The sequence below is a fragment of the Grus americana genome, chromosome 4, assembly GCF_028858705.1.
Source record: "Grus americana isolate bGruAme1 chromosome 4, bGruAme1.mat, whole genome shotgun sequence".
Classification (NCBI taxonomy): domain Eukaryota; kingdom Metazoa; phylum Chordata; class Aves; order Gruiformes; family Gruidae; genus Grus; species Grus americana.
In genome coordinates, this window is record NC_072855.1 from 36,391,053 (window position 1) to 36,412,941 (window position 21,889).

General features: G+C 39.3%; 1 protein-coding gene across 1 annotated transcript in view; it reads right to left on the minus strand.

Moving 5' to 3' along the window:
- Positions 1-21,889, minus strand: part of WWC2 (WW and C2 domain containing 2) — a 105,012-nt gene that overhangs the window by 13,067 nt on the left and 70,056 nt on the right. Inside the window, exons 10-19 of the mRNA XM_054823622.1 lie at positions 19,685-19,774; positions 17,679-18,292; positions 14,036-14,159; positions 11,456-11,536; positions 11,286-11,372; positions 7,970-8,162; positions 6,157-6,321; positions 5,309-5,421; positions 4,111-4,303; positions 2,012-2,176 (exon numbers count right to left, since the gene is read on the minus strand). Of these exons, the coding sequence (XP_054679597.1) occupies positions 2,012-2,176; positions 4,111-4,303; positions 5,309-5,421; positions 6,157-6,321; positions 7,970-8,162; positions 11,286-11,372; positions 11,456-11,536; positions 14,036-14,159; positions 17,679-18,292; positions 19,685-19,774 (1,825 nt within the window). The remainder of the gene's footprint in view (positions 1-2,011; positions 2,177-4,110; positions 4,304-5,308; positions 5,422-6,156; positions 6,322-7,969; positions 8,163-11,285; positions 11,373-11,455; positions 11,537-14,035; positions 14,160-17,678; positions 18,293-19,684; positions 19,775-21,889) is intronic.

Genomic DNA, 21,889 nt, shown 5'->3' on the forward strand with positions numbered 1-21,889 from the left:
CAGGTGCCCAAGAAGCTGGGAGAGCACAGCCAGGACAGCTGACCCAGACTGGCCAAAGGGATATTCCCTGCCATATGACATCATGCTCTGGATATGACTTGGGGGAAGCTAGCTGGGAGGCAGGACTGCTGCTTGGAAACAGACTGGGCACCGGGTTTTGTTTTTCCCTTCCACAGGTGGTGAGCGATTGCATTTGTGCATCACTTGTTTTATATATACAATTATTATTATTACTATTATGATTACTGTCTTCCTTTGTTATCCTATTAAACTGTCTTTATCTCAACTCACAATGGTGGTTTTTTTCCCCCCCATTCTCCTCCCCATCTCCTTGCTGGGGGGAGAGGGTGAGCGAGCAGCTGCATGGTGCTCAGTTAATGTCTGGGGTTAAACCATGACAGCACTTTTCAAGGGATATTTTCAAAGGCGCCAACAGATTTTGGGCCTCAAAAATCTTTGTGTTTGCTGTATCATCATATGAGAGTAGGTGCTTTCCAAAAGCTAGGCCATCTCTTCTGAGAAGAGAGCAGCAGGCAGTTAGCCAGAGTGTAGCAACAGATGCTTTCCTATAGTACAGCACCACAAACACGCAAGGCTGGACTTGCTTGTGGTGCAAGCGGAGGACTAGGACTGGGGAGACCCACATTGTTCAGCCCTCTCCACACAGTATTTCTGAAGCTGCAAAAGATTCATCTGTGCAAATGTGGGTTTTTCCTAGGCGACTTTGCTTCCAGGAAATACTGCACATAATGAGAAAGAGAACAGTTTATTCAAGCTATGCTTTTTTAGATTCTGGCTTGTGGCAGCAGGTATGTAGCAATGTTCAAAGCTACAAAAGCCCAGTACTTTTCCACATGCAAAAACCTCAGGAGTTTATACTAACTAAACTATCACAGCAACTAGCGTTACTTCCTGTCGAAGACCTCCACAGGCAGTAAGCTAAGGCTATGCTTTTTTGCTAATACAACTAATTTCCAGTGTACATGAATTAAGGCAAAGGCTAGGTTCTGCATTCAGCCAATAATCTATCCAAATTATGTAAAAATTGTTACAAAACGATCTGCTGATTCTGGAGGGTAGATGGAATAATTATTTAAGTATGTAGATACTAACTATAGATTTATTTTGTTTTTAAGCCAATGATAATCACAGAGAAGTGATCAACTTTAATGTTCCCAAATGATTAAGGCAACCACCTCTAACTGAACTGGAGAAGAATTAAGGCATACATGTTTTTTTAAAAGTCATACTTGTAAAAACTAAAGACCAAACCAAACTGCCTTTTCTAGGGTGTCTGTAATTAAAATCTATAAAGCTGGTAATCCATGCTTAAATTTTTAAACACATGATTTTCACAGTTAGTTTAGCAGCAATGGGGCTGATAATTTAAACCTTTTTTTTTTTCCCCTGCTACCATAGATCTAGAGAGACTGGAGAACTTTGTTGCCAAAGCCATGTTTAAAACTCAGCCCCTAGGCAGCGCTCACACGTCTTTCAAAGATGTAATTACAGCAGGATTTGGGCCGCCCAAGTTTAAAACCAGTTGAGATACAAAGTGAGATTTAAAATTGATGAGTGAGCTCTTTCCGCACTGTTACCCTTAAATGGCTACATTATTAAAATATGGTAATGCAATGGCAGTTTACAGTGAAGTCTATTCTACGTTTTCACAAATTATTTTGCTGTGTGAGAGCTGTAGTTGCTGACATGCAGTGAAACACGCCTTTTGCAGACAGCCAGCACAGGAATCTGTGTTACTTCTCTCCAATAGAATGTATTTTTGCCCTGGTGAAGGTGTTTTGCAAGAGTATGCAACTCTGCTGAAAGTCAATTCTACTATGCATCAGGTCAGTTAGGGAAAGAAAGAACCTAGAGAAAGCACAGGCTCTGCCTCTTGCAGGGAAAATTGGTGCATGTGGTGCATGACTCAACTGTCATTAATGCATCATTCCCAACAAGTTAAACGACTCTTTAGTTAATAGCTCTTCATTCCAAGTGTTTTTCCTCTTACCCTACAGATGTATTGGTTCCGCTCGCCTGGAGAGAAGGTTTGTGAGCGCACTATCATGCTGTTCCTGACAAAAGGACGCTGTCTTGAGCTCCAGCTGGCTCTGTCCTTGGGTCGGACTGCTGCATTCTCGTTAACTGATTCCTCAGTGTTAGTCTCTTTATCAACCTATGGAAAGAAATTTAGTTTATAAGAACTACTATATCCAGACACGTGTCAGTACATAGCTTTTGTGCTTTTGGATTTTACAAGCATTCTTGTTACCTTGCAGCAGATGGAAAAAACCCAGCAGCAAAAAGCATCTTGCACATACAGAGAAGTTATGCAAAGTAAACAAAATTCCCAACACGTTTAACTGTGTGCGTGGAGTTTTTGAAGGCACTCTTTGTATCCAGTAAAACCAAAGCTTTTGCAGAAAGGCCTTTGCTGCCCTGCAGATGGTCTGATGCAACCATGGCACAACAAATATTTTACTTTGCCATTTGCAGACATTATTATTATTGCGCATTTATATTTATTTTGCTCTGCATTTGCAGAACAGCAAGGTTCTGCCATGCTAGAGAGGGTGCCTATGCACACTGAAAGGGGCAGCTGGGCAAGTTACGTCGCCCAGGTTCTTCCAGACGTCCTGTTGTACATCCCCCGAGTCCCAGCAGCGGGGCTGTTTTACGCCAATCTGAAAAGCTGCACCCACCTCACGAACCCAGGGAAAAGACGGCGCTGGCTGCCATCCCCCAGCAAGGCCTGCTGCCTACTGCAGTTGCCCCACATATGCCTCAGGGAGCTGCAGGTGACACAGCCTCTTCTTACACACAGCAATCATCTCGACAGCCCGGCCAGAACAGGCCCCGCAGCAGCTGGCACATCTGATGATACTGATGTGCACTGGGGTATTTTCTTCAGCTCGGGTAATTTAATGAGATTCGTGGTTTTCAATGTGGAGGTGATAAATACAATGACCTAAATTGCACAACCGTAACCCTGAGAGGATCTGGCACAGGAAGATCTATACTGTGGTGGCTTTACAGTCAGGCCCGCTATGCCTTTCGCTCACTTTCCAGGTTGGGCCAGCCCAGGCTTAGCAAAACACTTGTGTGCGTACCTAACCTTCAGTTGTTGTCCTTGATGCCTCCCCTTGCCGAGTTAGGGCTTTGATCTATACTTGCTTGCTACCCAGCAGACTGTCAGTCCTTTTATACGATGGCCTTAGCTCATTTGGCATCTTGCCACATTAACTGGAAGTTAATTACAGTTTCCAGCAAGTCCACTGAGGTGTTGAACTTTTGTACTGTCACAAACTTGAGGAAATGAGATGTCATTCTTTGCCTTTTTACCTTGGCTATTTTACAGAACCTGTGGGTTTAACGCATGCAACAGCGTTTTCATTAAGATGCAGAAAGGTGTTCTAAAAATTTAATTTCTGGAGTATGCCCTACCACATCAGGGATATGTTTACTACAAATTTACTGAAAGTGCTTTCAGAAAGGTGGAATATAATTTAAAGCCAACAGTTAACAAGAACAGGGAATTAGAATTTGTTATGTGCAGTATCTGGGTAGTTCAATAGTAGAGAGTTTAATACACATTTTGAAATTTTCTGTTCATTAATCTTTTTTCCTCTGCTAAGCCAGTTTTTGTATTTCACACTCTAAAATAAAGGGAAGAAATAAGAAAATCCTCTCATTGGTTCAAAGATCTTGACCCCCTTCTGTCTCTCCCCCATTTATCAGATGAATCAGAAAAAAAAAAAAAAAGAGGAAACAATGAAACGTGCAGAAATATTTTAAATATGCACAAGTTGAAGCTATTGAACTGCATTTGTATTTTGAATATTCTCCCTACGTAACAAAAAAGTCAAGATGCACATTTTTAGTTAATTGTCTTTGAACTTGGAAGTTCTGCCTAGCATGTATTAGGTGCCCTCTTCATAGTTCAGAAGTGACCACGCTGATGCCATTAAAAGTACATACTGACAAGTGCTAGAGCAAAGGCCACATCAAATTGTAAATGCTCAGATGCAGCAGACTTCTACATTAACTGCTCAGAAATAGATCTTCGGTCACAGTAAGATACCGTAGGAATGCATATTTTAAGATATTCACCAGTGTTAGTATTGCAGCAGCTTGCTGGCTTTCATGGGCCTCATCACTGTTCTCCCTGTCCTCGTCTTCATTTGTTTCTGGTGTATCAATGAGTAACCCCACGTCATCAGTACAGCTGCTTTCTCCTGCCAGCTTAATGCCATCTTCCTCTTCATCCACAATTTCATCAGAGGCTTCTGCGAGCCTTTCTAACCTGTATGAACAGAAGTAGCCCAGGCTTACTCTCAAATGGAAAAAGCCCGCCAGAGAAAGCTATCAGAAGGCCTAGGCCTTCATCCATGCATAACGTACGCATTTCCTGACGGGGAGAACAAGACTGACCCAAACGCTTCCATTAAGTTCATGTGAAGGCACATTTAATTCTATGCTCCAGTAAAACCCAGCAAGCTCTACTACAGTTCACCTTCGAGATCATTACAACACCACTGCATTACAGTCAATAGCTGTATGTTGGTAATGTCGAAGGACTTTGGTTGTAATAAATTCATAAAACAAATAAGCGAGTCTCCCCTTCCCCCATAATAAAGCACGTATTTATTTCTACACTGCAGCTAAGGAATTGCACAGGAACAGAACTCAACATAGCAATTTAGCAAGAAATCTGTTTCTTGCGAAAACTCACAACTTCTTCAAAAACAAAACCATCAGTGGAAGCACATACACACTGACTTTGTCAGACAGCAGCTCTCTTTTCAAACCCTATTAGCTGCTTATTGTAGTTAATGCAACTAATATTTGCTATGAGACACATTATGACGCCTCTAGTGGCTTAGACTCCCCAAGTGGTTTCACAGGAAGATGTACACGGACTGGAGGAACATCAGCAGTAGTAGTAAACAGAGCAGCCAAGACACTGTAAACCTAAAAGAAGGTGAACGAATTGACCATACAAGAGAACGAGACTTTACCCCAATTCCAGTGATGGTGAGACAGTGGAACAGGTTGCCCAGAGAGGCTGTGGATGCCCCATCCCTGGAAGTGTTCAAGGCCAGGTTGATGGGGCTTTGGGCAACCTGGTCTAGTGGAGGGTGTCCCTGCCCATGGCAGGGGAGTTGGAACTAGATGATCTTTAAAGGTCCCTTCCAACCCAAACCACTGTGATCTCCTCCAAAAGTATAGCCCTTTCATTTGTCTATGAATAGGAGGAACGAGCGGAATCATTCAAACGTGACCAGTGAGGGAGGAAAAGTGGCTTTACCAGTCTTCCTCAGAGCCCCTTTGCTCCTGTTCCTCCTCCTCGTCTTCATCGAGCTCTTGTTCTACTGCTTCCAGCTCAGCAGATGTCCTCTCCAGCAGAGCTGACACAGCATCCTGCTCACAAGGAAAGAGGAGATGAAACCAGAATTACCCTGATGCCACCAAAAACATGACTCAGATCACAAGTATAAGGGGTTTGAATTGTCAGTGTGTAGCACATTAACTGATTGTTTTTATACAAAGTAAACCCCAATCAAAAACAGATTGTAAAATAACAACGCAATCAAATATGCTCCTGTCATCCCTTAATGTCTCTCTTTCCCTCTCATACTTGGAATATCCCTAGGTAAAAAAAGGTTGTTCTTAAAAGTTACATTTTTAATGTAATTCTCTACAGGAGGTATTAAAGCAGAAAAGCTTATTTAACCAGAAGAATTAGTATGTGTTCTACATAAACAACATTTTCAGTGCAATGGCTTTAAATATGCAAATTCGAAGCATTAATAAACAGACATTTTTAATGTATACATATGAAAATGGTAAACTTAAGGAAGCTCTTCAGTAACATTCTTTTTAAATGAAACACAGCTGAAGTGTTTCAAATTGGAGTGGAATTTTGTATCCCACTAAAAAGCATCAGGCCTATCCACACTTGCTAACAAGCCTGAAACCCCGTATAGGACCTACTCACACACATGGTCACTACAGACACCAGTGCCTGTGAGACAACAGGGCCTTGGACCTTCAGGGGAGGACGATTCACATATTCAAATAACCACAGTGCAATGGCACAATTAGAGTCTATGGCTTTTTTCTTGGTATTACAGTAATAGCCAAGACATTGCTCACCAAGTCCAACGAGTCCGATGACTGCTTGCTTAACAGAAACATGGGTTCTTCATTTTGTTCCCTGCTTTTTTTGCCAGGAATTTGCTTGCAGGGCAACAGGTTGTACCACAGAGTACAAATCTCATCAGAAAATGATAAATCTGCCAGACTGATCTGAGTCCCAGCCTGCACAAAATAAGAAAGGGGAAGAAAATTGTTTAAATTTGTTTTTTTCCTCTAAGACAGCTAAAAATAAATTATATGGTATTTATCATGTAAAACAGGCAGCACAAATTTGACATGAATTCTTAATTCCCTTTTTAACTGTACAATTGTCTACTTCCCTCCACTTCTTAAAATAAACAAATAGAAATATCTGGAAAGGTCCTTCACATTGTCCATTCTGCCATCTTTTATTTCAGTCTGCAGAATTTCTCCCCACATGCCACGACAAGACCCTCTAGATCACTGTAATGCACACGTCTGCTTTCTATAGCATTCAATAATGAAAAACTGTCAATGAAACCTGCAGCATCAACTCATGAAGCAGCAAGTTTCAGTCAATTTTTCAGTTGTTCCACCACAAAAATCATCAATACAGCAAACAATAATGGATGACCTTGTTTGCTCTAAACAGTGAAGAAGCAGATGAAAAGACAGTAAAAGAGATTAAGAAACCTTTTCATTTGGACAAGCACTGACATCCACTGAGTTGGCACTCTGGGAAAACTTACGAAGTACTTGTGTTTGGGCTGTGCCTTGGAGATTAAAATCCTCTGTTCTTTGGCAAATCAAATCATCTTCACAGCCACTGGGCTGCACACATAACTCTTGCCAAGACTCTGGTCATGTTGCCCAGGCCCTTCTGCTGGGGGTGGTAGTCCCAACTCTTGCTTTTTGATCTTGTGATTAACCCTTATGTCTTTGGGTTTAGTTTTTTTGTTGTTGTTGATTTTTTACCCTTCACCTTTGTATCCTGCCTTCTGTTGCGCCCCTCCCTTACCTGAGGGGAAACCTCTTACATAGTGAAAAATGCCAACACATTCCCCAGGAATTAAGTTAACTTCCATGTTTTTGAAGGCAAGAGGCTGTTCCCAGTAGTCAGGGCTGATGAACCTCACCAGATTCCAGCATCTCTTCAGTGTGTTGTAACTAAAAATCTTGCTGTGTTACTAAGTCAGACTGATGGTGAAAAAACTAAACTGAGTTGTACCAACCAGACTGTGCAAAAGCAATTTGAAAGTAAATGAAGCATCACTAATTAGGTGATGACCACAATTAACAACAAAATTTTAAAAGTGCCAGTTTCAAATAGGCTGGTCTATGATGGTTATCCCTTTTTATTATTTCTACAGATCATAAAGACTAAACAGGTGGACATCATACAATCTACAACAACCTGCACAAATGCAATTTAGTTTGCTCTAAGTTATAACAAGTTGTGATCATGAGGGTTTGCTTTTTTTTTTTGGACATACTGTGGCTCTTATTCATCTTTTACTCTAAAATCTAGTGTTAGAATAACATTGCAAGGACATTTATTGGGGGTTTTTTATGTATAAAACTGCAAAGATGGAATATCAATCTAAGTAAAGGGTTAAGGTAATGCAGTGTTAGAATTATCAAAACACCTCGTAAAACTTCCATCCAGGATTAGATTCTGTATCAGGCATTTCAAAGAAAGGTAGTATTTTAAGTACTATAGCAACAACCAAGTTATGCTTCAGAGTTTGTCTCCAAGTACTGTGGAATTTTAGCAGCTTTGACCATCAAAATAAGAGGGGACACTATAAACAAATGCATGCCCAAAAAAGTCAGAAATAAAACTGCATACCAAGCATTCTTCCCGACGACTTCTACTGACAGCACAAACATCTAATCTCAGCGTCTTCTGTAGCAGTGTTACTTGGGAAATGGCTACTCTGAATATCTCGTTGAATAAAATGGTTTCCATGGCAGGATGAACTTTTGTGCGGAACAGACAGCTGATATCAGTTGAGGACGGAAGTACGGCTACTCTAATATACCTGCCGGAAACAAAACAAAATCTTTACCTGTACTTAAACTAGCACTTGCTGGTGACACATGATAGAAGTTAACCCCATTGACTAAAGGGCTGCATAGCAAGAAAAATGAAATGGCAACAAATCAGAGGTGGAATGGAAAAAGAGGTGAAAGAGAGGAGGGAGAAACTCCTCCTGCCCCTTGTACAAACATTTCCCAAAAAGGAATTTCTGTGCCTGCTAAGGTAGTAGCAAGAGAGGTAGCTATTTCTGTCTCCATCCAAATTTATCCTCTGCTTTAGTACTGTGAACACTGAAGATCATGTCACAGATGGAAGGAAACACGATCTTAATTACAAAAATGAGAAAAATTTGGGTGGATATAAAATTAAACTCTTGGAATGATGTGAACAGCACTGAAAAGCAGTAACGTCTTTTAAAGAAATAAAACAAAACCTCCAAAGAAACCAGAAAACTAAGGAAAATGAGGAAGAAAATAGCTAGGCCCATAGCTGCTTAAGATCAATTCTTAAATATATTAAGTGAGACTTAGAAAAATGCATCTTGCAAGCCTAAACTTAAGCACCGGGAATAACTTGAAATTGTTACACAGCTGCATTCTTTTTATAGAGCAAACATGAATGGATATTATATGGATAAACGTAATACTTGTTAACCTGCACATCTCACTGTAGTAGTAGCTTGATAAAAACATTCCTAATGCAATTTGCACATGTTATTTACCTATTGCACAGTTTCTCATACACATGAATGAGCACAGTAATTGTTTTACGTCTTTTCTGTGTCTGTGCATTAGCCTATTTCTGCCATTGGCTTTAAATATAATTGACATTCACTGTAGAATAGAATGCAATGAAGCTAGCTAACGCGAGAAGAAAAAGTGGGCCAAGGAAAATTATTCTGGAAAAAGCTTGTTCTCCCAAAATTTATAGTACTATTACTATATTTTCTGGTAATTACTTCATACATACTGTTATTATTATTAAAAACTTAGTTTTACATTAATTAACCCAAAAGAAGTTAGGCCTGTGAGAAATTAAATTTTGTTATTTGAATTTGGGCATTGCCTTTATTCCCCAATTATGCCAAACTTCTTGGGATAAAGAGTAAGATCTTAAGTAGTTTGGTTCGCATGTATAGTCAGGATAGCAGGTATCCAGCATTTTGATAAATCAATCCCAAAGTTAAGCAGTAGAGTAATGTAATTCCAGTAATGCTGCTGCTGTATTCACATAAATATAGCTGAGCAATTTGCATGGTCTACTGAAAACAGCCATTTTAGTAGATTAAGCAATTAGGCAACGTTTAGAAAAAAGGTAAGAATAGAAGATAAAGTGTATTAAAAGTATGTTTAAAAGGTGGTTCATTGGAGCTTTCTTTTAATAACTATTAGCCAATTAATTGGCATCAGGCCAGAAAGAGGGGTAAACAGAGCAGTAAAAGATAAACTGCTCACTGGCTTTGTTTTAGAGGGTGCTTACTTTCCTTTTAATTAAAAAAGTTAAAAACTCAGCCAATGCCTCAGATTTTGCTGTGACAAACCCATGATGTCTCAACTGATGAAAAATTGATCCTGACACAAATAACAAGTATTCAGCTAGGCTCTACCTACTCTAAAAGCGAACAGCTTTTACAAACAGCGTGGAAACAGGTATCAGTAAGACCTCATGTAAAATCTATTCCTCTGTGTGTTAAGGTTCAATAAAGTACTAATCTATCCAATTTAATGTTCTAGAAAACAGTTATAATAACATAGCATTTTCCAGACCCGATTTTTATCATTGCACTTACTTGTACAGCATATACACATATGCACACAATGGCAAGTGACGGAAAAAATGCTATTTGCAAGGTCCTTTACCCTGTCCTTTCTTCCTCTTTGTTTTGTGTAGCTTCAGTTTTATTAAATCTTTTTAGCAGCAGCAGGTCTGGACTTCTGCACTGAAGACAGTTGACTACTAATTACAACTTCATACTTTCATTCCTAAAAAGATGCCAGCTATGACCTAACTTTATCTTACCGAACATTTTGTTGAAATTCTTTTTATATTCTACATTATCTACTTTTCCTCTCAGCTGTCAGTTTATTCTTCTACAATTTTTCTATATTCTTGGCTAAATGCTGGTGGACTTGGAAGGTCAGCAGGGGAAAGATGGAGGTCAGAGAAGGAAGGGTGGTAGTAGACAACCTTTGTTATTAAAAACAAACAAAACCAAACAGAAAAATCCAACAAGCACCCAGGCCTGGATCCCTATGCATCCTTTCCATATTCAGTGGCTTCCTATTGATCTGCCAATCAAATTCAAGGTGATGGGGGACAGGGGGAAGGAAACCAGCAAGAAAACCAAATTTTCCAAGGACTGATTATGTTCTTCTCCAATCTTATTAAGCTTCTCAACAGTTCAAGATAGTCTAAAAAAGCTCACTGAAGTACAAGTGTCCCCAAGGAGCCGAGGCATGCTGTACTTCTTTGTACAGCTTGCGAGTTTTGGATTAGAATCTCAGTGGGAACACTTTCTTATTCAGGCACTTTTGTTCGTTTCCCACATACGATTTTCACTGAAATTACTTTAGGCCTTTCCTGTCCAATTCACCACAAGAACTAATTCTTAACAGACCTCCAAGCTCCACTTGTTAGGGAAGGTGTATCTCAATGTGGCTGTGCTTGTCCACTTGCAATTTATCAAATTAGCCCTTATCTTTAAAAGCTCGCTTAAGAGACACATACTATTTTAACATTTTATATCAAAATGCCACATAAATGTAAAAAGCCAACATTCTGAGCTGAAAGAATGGCAAACTATGAAAAGAATGGTTTTAGTAACTACAGAATAGCTGTTCTGCACTTGCAAAGCTACAGAATGTTTAAAAGCATTAGACGAAGCATCATCTAAAATAATCCTTTTTGTTCCACTTTAGTGGAACATACAAATTTCCTGATAACCTCTTTTCCTTGCAGCATTACTGGAATATTTAAAAGCTAAGTACTACCACAGTTTGAAAAGTTTTATACATCTTTTACCACTGTTAAGCAGTTAAATCAATCCATTCCTTTGGAGAATTTGTACAATTTAGTATTATCGTCTCATATTTCAACACTATTGCTCAGTGATTGTTTAACTTACACTTTAGGGCCATGGGGGACAGAAAATGCTGGAAAATTTCTGAGCCGTACTACGATGATCACAAAACTGGAATTGCCATGGTCATATCTGTTAAAGAAAGGACAACATGAGGGAAGTTTACTATTCACATTTATGTATGAACAGAAATACTCCCTTTGCTGGTCACTTACCTGAGTCCTATTTGTACCTGGGCAGCCTCTAGAGTTGTTGCATCATCTTCACTATATACAATGTCCTCAGTTTCATTTGGTCTAGGGCAAACAGACAAATAAATTTAGGAAAAATATAGTTCGCTTTCAAGAACAATTAAGGTATGCGTACAGAGAATGTATATACCTTCTCCTAGACAGGCTGATTCAATTACAGCACGCAGTCCAAATGAGAATTTCAGAGCTTATACAATAGCAATGCCTGTTTTAGGGACAGTCACTGCCTGAACAGTTTGACAACTCCAGTAATGAGTCGGAAAAGCCTTAGGCTGATGACTGAAGCAGGCCAGACTGACAGGCAAGAGAAAAAACTCATGACATTTCCCTATACATACTTAATATTTCTTTACCGCTTGAATACAAAATTGGAAATTAAAGTTTCTATTCAGACCACATGCAAACTGGCTATGAAATACTGCTTTGGAGAATATTTGAGAAGCAGAAGCTCTGTAAAGAGGTTTTTGTGCAAGCAAGAAGCACCTTTCCTCTGAGCCTGTTTTCAGAAGCATTCAAAGAATCAACGGGACTCAAGTCTTGCAGCTGAAGGTCAACGCTAGTGTTGAACGGAATTACAGAGAATCCATGTGGCAAAATAATTTCCAAGCATTTTGTGGGAGGTTTGAGTGAGGATGTGGTATTAATGTGTTTCATTGATTTTTAAAACTAGACTGTTGGGATCAATAAACAAGATCAAGATAGGAAATGTGGAGAACGATACAGACATCCCACGCCTTATCAAGACATGACAGCATTATTTTAAGACTCTGCATTTAGAGGGTTCTGTTTTACTGTTAATTTCCTGACTGATGGCTAACTTGATAGCGTGTATTTATTTCCTCCCCTGCCTTAAATTACTCAATACAAAGGACCAGTCTATACAGTAGAAGTTACTATACTGTAACTTCAGGAGCACACTGACAAATTAAAAGTTATTCCATATACAGTGTTTAAAAAGACACTTCTACTAAACATAAGCAACTCAGAGACACTCATTACCTCTTCACTATTTCCTACTCAGTAAGAATTAAGAGTACTCACACCTGGAGCTATCACAGAATAACCAGTGTCCGTAAATCTCAGCTTGCACAAATGGCAATAATTTCCTTTTGTACACAGGCTTAGGGGCTGCAACTGTCGTCCTTTGTGTTTTCATAAATAAAGACAGGAAGATGACAGGAATTTGTTCTGCTTTCCAGCTATCCCACCACTTGCAGCCATTGGAGAGGGCAGCTAAAGGCTTTCTCCACAGAACATCCATGGCTTTAGGTCCAATGTATGTTCATTTCTATCCACTGGGCTTATAACTACCGCAGAGGATAAGATTTGATCACAGTGAATCAGAATTGAAACAAAATGGAAAGACAACAGTGGTTATTGAACCAAAATACACAGTCAAGTGCCACTCAGTCAAGTGAAGGCTGAGTTTTTAATAGATAGAGTTTATTTCAGCCTGAGAAGTTGCATCAGGTCTAACTGAAGACATAGAGCAACCTAATACTAGGATTCAGAGTTCAGGGTGAAATATGGGTCCAAGACCTAAGATGAGATTGAATGGCCATTGTAACACTTCAGGAGAAATCCCTTTTGTATTTCAGCTTTTTTATTTGGTCTCATCTATTACCTTTTAATTTGTGAAAGACCTTGACAAGTAGAAGTAATTTTATCAGAGGCCAGTAAAACCCATTTATGATACCATAATGCACCTTTACCTGTCCTAATAGGAAAGTATTTAGCCTGACAACAGAAGACATGCATCTACATCTTTGTAAGCATCCTGCTAAAATGTCTGAGTATTCAAAAGGACAAAAAATTCTTAAATGCGAAGAACTTGCCAAAACTGAGGTGGAAAATAAAGATTTTAGTTTCTCTCACAGTTTGCAATAGTCTTCTGTTATGCGGTCTAAAGTTCATTGTTCTCACTGCCAGAAAACAGATAATACTATATAAACTACTATGAAGAATCCTGTAGAAGTTATGTCTTGTGAAAAAGCAGCAATAGCAAATACATTTCTTGTATCCTGTTTGCCACAGTGAAACATGAATATTAAACCCTAACCTGGATTATTTTTATACTGACATTACAAATAAGGATTTTCTTATCTTCCCTATATCCTCCTTTTTAAAAAAGAAAATACTCAAGCAAAATGCTATGCAATCTTAAGATTGCCTCTAAACAAGAAGTAACAAGAGTCACACTGAATAGAGTCAATACAGCAACATGGCAGAACCTGTATAGTTTAAATAAAGCTTTTCTCCTAGGAAAACTTGTAGCAAGAAAAAAAGAATCCAAACTAGGATTAGAAGGTAGTGTACTAATGCTACTGAGCCAAACTATACAAGCGATTTTATGCAAGTTTATTAGCTTAAAAAAAGTAATCAAACTTCATTGTTTGGCAAATGTGCTTTCCTTTCAATATGAAATGACAAAATATTTATAAAAAAGGCAAGACTGATAAACTGCTTATGCTGGTATTATATAACTGCTTATAGATATATTTAATTTTTTGGTGGAAGGATCATTACACTATTTCTCAAACCTACTGTTTCACAGAAGCTTCATATACACCACTATCTCCAGCTACAGACTCATCAGACACAGCAGCAGATACACAAGCCGTTTTCTCCTCAAGCAGGTGACTAGCCGTTCTTCGTGGTAAGTCAACATCTACAAAAAGAAAGAAGAATGAAAATTAGTCCAAGAGATTAATAGTCAGAAAGAGAGAAACACATAGCTTGGGAAGTTGTCAAGTTGAAAGCGGTGACCCTTAACTGAGTATCACAGAGTAGTTTTGTTCCACATCATTAAACATTCTGAGACTGTACTGCTGTTATCACACATTCTGGCTAGGGATATAACCAAACTGATGAACTTGAAAATGTACAACTATTATTCCTTCTCAGAGATACAGGCTCCTATCACTCGTATCTGTTGAGCTAGTTATTATCCTTCATTATCTTCATTATTAACCCTCATTATCCTTATCTTTAAACCTGTATTTGCCATGTTGACATTCTGCAGTGTAGTAACACTTTGGCTACATGCAAAGTGATTGCCTCCTGTTTATTAAATATTCACAAGTCAGACAGACACACGCTCTCCACAGTGATGTAACTGCTAGAAATGAAAGATCCCCTCTGGTTTACTGTCATCAAAAACGTTTATGCTACAGCCTCTTTACTATCAACTACTACTTGGCTTTAATCTTCAACCCACATTCATACGCTAGTGTCATGCAGGGAAGAAGCAGCATTCATGGAAAGCCATGTTCTGCAGCATAGTAAGTTGAGGGCCTATGCAGTACTTTTATCTGCCAAGGGGTGAGGATATTGATATGCAATATCGTCCCCACCTGAATCATGACTTTACATCTTGTTAAGATGTTTAAAATTTAAGGCTTCAGATTAGATGATTGATTGCTGCATTCGTGCTTTTATTTATGGCAGTAGGAATGCTTTTTCCTTGATGATGAAGTGCTCTTTCCCTTCCCCCCCACCACGTGAGGGGTGAAGGTGATGACATGATTTATTGATTACCCTTAGGAATTACCACAGCAGCCTGAATTGACTTTGACAATGACAGAGACTGACTGTGGAAGAACTACATGATATTCCAACTTGGTTTCTGACAGCAGGGACATGTGCAGAGGAGCAAATATCTGTATGATTCACCTCTACAGACAAGTCAGAGACAGACAGAGAAGCAGGTGAGCGCTGCATCTAAAGAGCCAATGCAGATTATTACATGAAAATAGTAGCTATACTGTCTCCAGGCACGTTTGTCTACCTCCATATTAAGATTCAGCAGTATTCAGATCTGTAGTCTTGTAAAACTTAAGTGTGTGGGCTGAAATTTTCCATGCAGATTTTATGCCTCCAGCTGAGTTTGTTGAAAACCTTCCCATTCAGCTTCGCAGCAGTTCCAAGGACGGAACTGGAGTAGAAACACCAAACCAACCCCAGGTCTCTGTCTCACTGCTAATGTACTGAAGCCTCACCACAAGGCCCATTTTACTGGAAAAAACTAGAGGTATTGAAGCATAATTAATTAATATCTGGCTTTTCAAAATTTGAGTGCTAGTTTTGGCAGTCTTAATACAGATTTAAAGATCATTTGTATCATATATATGACAGTACATGAGGAAGTATCAGTATGAACCACCACAGGACGAATTTGTATTTTAAAACCTTAACTACTTACAGACTTAAAATACAGCTTGACACTATCCAGAATAACAGGTCCTCAAAAAAGCTGAAAAAATGTTAGACAACCACATAATGCCCTTGAAAATAATGATCTAAAGAAATAAGTTTCTAAAAAATAATTCTGATTCCTCATATCCCCGTGTTCCCCAATTCCAAACCATTTTTTAAATTAACTTCTCAGACTAGATGAGTTGCAGACTGACTGAAAGTAGTTGTTAATTTGGGAAGGATATGCTGCTGAAATATGGACAGACAACTGAGGGTTTTTTCCCCATCTTTTATAATATGGCTCTAAAGCAAAATAACTACTGTGTTCTACTAGACTGAAAAGACAAAGGACAAAGTGACCCCCTGCCCCCCAACTCCCTTTTCATGTTTTTCCACTTTGCATTTCACAGGTTCAGGACATCAGTTGATTTCTTTTTTTTCTTTCTGCACAGTTGAGCAGAGGGGAGACTCCCAGCCCATACTATGTATACCATACTTTTTTTCTTCTGGTGCCACATTGCTCTGGTCAATATTGAAATTACTACAGTACTGGAGTAAGCTAATGTGATTAACCAACAGATGTTACAACAATTCCTCGAGACAGATTTATATATAAATAAAAGCAAATTTCTCATTAAAATATATGACTGTATCAATATGTCCAGGTAGTTTTATTCAAAACTGGCAAACCTCAGACACAAGGGTTCAAGCTTGGCAACAAATCTGGACAATGCACTCTCTAGAGCTAGGCTGCATTTATTCTAAGAGACCCAAACTCCCCAGTTAGCCGCTTCACTATCAACTCAGGCCCGGAAATGAGGAGCTGGGAATGCTATGTGCTGATCAGGTTTCAAATAGGGCTGCCAGTGCTCAGGACTAGTGGAAATCCAGCTTCCTCAGTTCTTCCTTGGGAAAACAGAGCCACTGTGTAACATAAACACACAAATGGTTTGCAAGATACTTAAAGACTATGACACAGAATTACACTAGGAAAAGTCAATAAATGCGCAGAGAAAGCACAACATACTGTCAACCCTAACAAAAGGCAGCAAAATCAACACTCTAAGACTGAGGACAACCTGTCAATTCTTGACAGCTAGGATTTCTGAAGTTTTGACTCTGCCAAAGGCTTTGACAATATAAGACAACTAAGTACATTGCATGGCTTTTACTGCAGCCTAGAAGTGGAATTCATTACACCTAGTTCAGCCATCTCAACGTTAATGCTAACTAGTTACCAAGGACACCTCGATAACTCACAGGGCGTTTTTTCCATCTTCCTTAAAGGGAAGTATGTTTTAGGGTAAGACAACTCATCCTTCTGGAAGTTATTCATAGACTGCAGGAGGAGCCTAGACTGGCTCAGGAGCTCTGTTCTCAGATGGATAAAAAGCTAAAAGCTATGAAATCCATGTTAAAAATAGGCAGACGTGGCTTGTGCTCACTTGTCTGTCTTGACTCACATAAAATTAACTACAGGTCTTTCAGTGACAGCAGGTTCAAATAACTAGATACACATAAAAATTCTAAGTCCAGAAATGTCTTTTACTGAGGATGTCAGTCTGTAACTTATTCTTCAGTGAGAAAAAAAGTATCTGAGGTCAAGTTACCGAAAAAAAGCAGAGGGTGTTTTTACTCTATCCCCATACATCCTGACAATACCTAGAAACACCAAGGAACACCATGCACATCCTCTTTGTCTTCAAGATCCAGCTTCAGGTTTTTCTGTTATTTTTTCAGGAGAGTTTGCATTATATAAACTTTCCTTCTGAGACAGCTATTGAAAAATGTAGATGGAATTGGGGTGATCATAGCCCTCTGTACCCAGTACTAGAAGTTATGTAACATCCCTCAGATTTACTGACTGCCCACTGTGGCAAATGTGTACTGATCAAGATATTCTTCAGTTACATGAGGTACCTCCCTATGCAAGAGCCAGCTCCTAGTTCAAAATTTTCATGTAACATATACATTTGACATTTCATTTTATTACCTGAACTTCCTTCATGTCGAGAAGGCAGAGGCTGCCTAATGCCTTCATTAAGATCTTTATCATCTGTAGGTATCTGAGATCCTGCTCTGACTTCAGAGTCCAATAATATTTGGTTCTCACAGAGACTAAAGCCTGCAAAATCACCTGAAAGGTCACAGTCTTCAAAGTCCGTAGTGAGGTGATGCAGAGGGGAATTTTGAGCTGACACTGAAAATGCAGCTTCTAAAACCAAAGGGGAGCCTGGAGGGGACAAGGAGGACAGTGAGGATCTGGAAGACAGTGATGTTACAGATTTGGGAGGTTCAGTCAATTTGGGATGGTCTGCAGCTGAAGGAGAGTCACTGTAACCCGGTCTCCCATGGGAGCTGACCACTTCATTTTCATGAATAGTAGTGATAGGCCCTGAAGGAATGTAACCACTTTTTTCTTGTAGTATGAAGTCGAGTTTATACTGATAGTCCAAATCTGTTATTTGATCGCCTTGGTTATAGTAGAGATCCGTGGAGCTGAGCGAGTTTAGTGACCCTCTGCTCGACGTGTTCAGAGATCCCCGGCTGGATGCCAGAGATCCCAAACTGCTCCCTGAAGACACAGATAACGTACTAGCTGAGAGGCTGTAAGGAAAGCACAAACATGTACACCGATGTTACTAAACTAAAACAGCACAAAACAGTACAAGCAAGAGGTAAGATTGACTGGGAGCCGCACTCTAATGATCTACAACTGAATGCTGCTTGGGGCATTATGTTTTTTAAGCACCCACACTTGGCTTAGATTAGTGTGTCCAACCTGCACACTATCAGGGCAATTTCTCCAGCTTATGGCCTGTTGCCAAAGCCCCTTTTCTTCTAGAGAAGACTGCAGATTTGACAAACTGGTCTGGCAGTAACAGCAGCCTTCTCAGCTGCTACATCCCTCAAAGACCTGCTCCGCTCTGATGTGGGCACTCATGGGGTGAATGTGACAGGAAAGGGATCCCCAGGAAGGTGGTTATAGCAGCAGAGGAGTGCTGCCATCTCTAGAGCAGTTTATGCAGCCTGCCCTCTGCCCAAACACCTGGGAAAGATGGCAGGTAGAAGGAGACAACTTATAGCAGAACTGCTTCCCATCCATAAGACAGCATACACTCTATATGCACAGTAAACCCAACTACATAAGCATGGCAGAGGCCATAACATGCAATCTTCTCCTGTTAACAACAGGAGATAAGGAGCCCTGCCAGACCAGAGAAACTGAGTGTCACTGCCTTGGCTCGGAACTCTGCTGGGAAAAAACATCAGAAAAAATAATTCAAGGCAGGCCCTTCTAAACTCTTAAAAGAGGTTTACTGAACAATAACAGAGCTATCAACTTTAAAAATTTTGCCACTGGGCTAGAAAACTGCTTTAACAGGACAAAGAGACTCCCAAAGGTCCAAACACAAGCACAAAATATTTTAGAAAATTATTTAAAAGACTCTTTCTCTAACTAATCACCAATCAAGATGCAACTTATGGGATCTGGCTGAAATAGTTAAGTCAGCCTAGATCCCAGGAATAGGATGGTATGACTTATTGTAAGGGGACCTTTACAGAATGCTTAAAAACATTTTTTCTCTAAAGCCCCATTTTGATTTCTGAGACAACAGGTAAACTTTAATGTAGTGTAACTTCAATGGTGTATCTCACTGGGATATGCAAGAAAATTCAGGATTTTCTAAATAAATATAATGGACACATGGTTTGGTAGCCCAGGGTAATAGCCCAGAAGTGAAAGACACTCTTCCCTAGGACCAGTTACATGTATCATTAAATATTAGAATTCCCATCAGAGCAATGACTTTGAGTTCATAGTTGCTGCAACTGATTACTTTTTTGTTATCACTATGAATTTCATAAACCCAGAGTCAGATTTTGAATCAATGACTGTCAGGACTGACAGAGAAAAACCTAAGAACAAAGTTGAGACATCCAGGTCCACTAGACTGTTGCTGAAAACAGGTTTTACATTACAAAATACAGTCTCACCTCCTAAGTTGTGAATGCAAATAAGTAGTTAACTTCGTAGTTTCTTCAAGTTTCTGTACCAACTCTTTTCTTCTCTCTTCCAATTTCAATCTGGGAAAAGACGTACATGTAAGTATAGGAAAGCATTACAAAATAATCTGGAGGCTAGAATACTCTATAGATAAGACAAAACCAAAGTGAAGATCCCTCATATTTTCATCTGGTTGCCAAGAGACTAAGTTAGCTTAGTTAAAATCCAAGAGACTGTGTTAGCTCTCAGTCCTATCATAAAACCCTAACCACTTCAGCAGAGTGACTTTACCTGCAGAATACTAAGCACTGTAACAAACCTGCTGAGTGTACAAGCAAGCAGAGTGTTGGCACATTCACACTGTACTGAAGGGAAAATGCACCCAATAAAAGAGTGACAGATGAGCACTGGGAAAATAGCTGCAACTTCAGGAAAATAAGATCTGCACTAACACACTTTTAAAAAGCCATGCTGTACACTGGCTCCTCACTTAACATAGTTTCAGAAGAAAAAAACAAAAACAAAACCACACCAATACCAGTATTAGTTCTGATAATACAAGAACTTGGGACAGCACTGCAGGAAGTTAAATTAAAACACTCCCTTTGATTTCAGAGTCTTCATACAGAGACAGAGCTTTGTAAATCAAAGCAGCTCAAGGCTTGGAGATGATGGACCATATTTAGGAGTCCTTGCTAAAGATTTCTACATCCCCAACAGGTTTGTCATCACCTCAAAGCCACACAGCGTTCTAATGCTCATTATCAAGATTAACCTTTATGAAAAAGCAGGATTTATTTTCTCCTGCACCGTTACCCAGCGTAGCCCTAAAACCACAAGCGGTGGAACTCTGCCATTCCTTTTGGCTAGCTGATAGTAGAAAGGATTCACTAACCTTTACAGTGATTTTTTTTCCTGTTATAATTCCCTTTTATCAGTCCATTTACAACACCAAATAAATTGCTTTCCCTCAGTGGATTCAGCTAAAACTCTCCTGTAGCTGTGGATTAGTATATTCTCCTCTAACCCTTGCTCAGTCAACTGATGCATGTCACAAGTTCTCAAGCAACTAATCTAGAGACAAGAAATTACCTCCTCTCCTTAAACAAAAAACAAACAAACAGAAAGTTGATATTCATTCTCAGAAACCCTTCCTTTGGCCCTTCTGGCATCTTAAGGGTGTATAAATTAAATTTCAAATGCAGAGAACACTTCAAAGAACAAAAACCAAAATGAACCATTGCTTTCTTATGCAAACTGAATGAAATACTCGAGAGTTCCCAGAATTCAGTCTCTTTGAGTGTCAGATACCAGTAAAAAGACATTAAGTCCTCAATTCAGCAAAGCATGAAAAGCACTTGCTTACACCCATGCTTATTCAGCGAGCAAATCTGGGTTATGCAAAGGTGAATAAGTTACTCCGAGGTCAGCCAGGCTGTGAACTTCCACTCCACTGCCTGTGCTGCGTGTGCTCTTACACCGCAATAATGTGTTCATCTGCCAATGCCTGCTAGGACTGTTAAAAGCATACATGGTATTTCACTCTTTGCTCAGGAAGACACACACACAGAGGTTTCCAAAACCAAGAATTATGCTCATCTATGATATAAGACATTCTTTCCTACCATTTTACTATTTATCAATGCCTTCTGTCTTAAAATCTAATCTATCCTGCTTCTCCCAAGCAAAAGTGCTCTTCACTAACTCTTTTGTAGCTTTTCAATAGTGAACTATCATTTTATTTTCAAGGAAGGGACAGAAAAAATGCGGTATGTGTTCAACTACTAATGGCAAAAGGCAAGAAAGAAAATTAAAAGTTTAGGAACTTCTCTGATTGGAGTTCTCAAAACAGACACCTATACTTGTTCCACTGAATTTGTACTATTAAACTAAAAGGTTTGTTTGGGTTTTTCTTCTCCAAAGCACAAGCAAAAATTTGTTTTCCTTTATTATTTTAAGAAGGTTGATAAAATGTAATTTATCCCACATAATTTAGCTCCTGAAAAAAAATTTTTTCCTGGATGTAATTTGATATACTAGTAATTAAAGTAGTAGTATTAATACCTGTAAGGTAAATTTCAGAAAGATGTTAGTCACAAGTCACAAAGACAAGCTAGATGATGAAATCCTGGAGATTCCAGGACATGCAGGAAATAATTTTACTATTTCACAACAAACTGAGATTCAAGGAAATT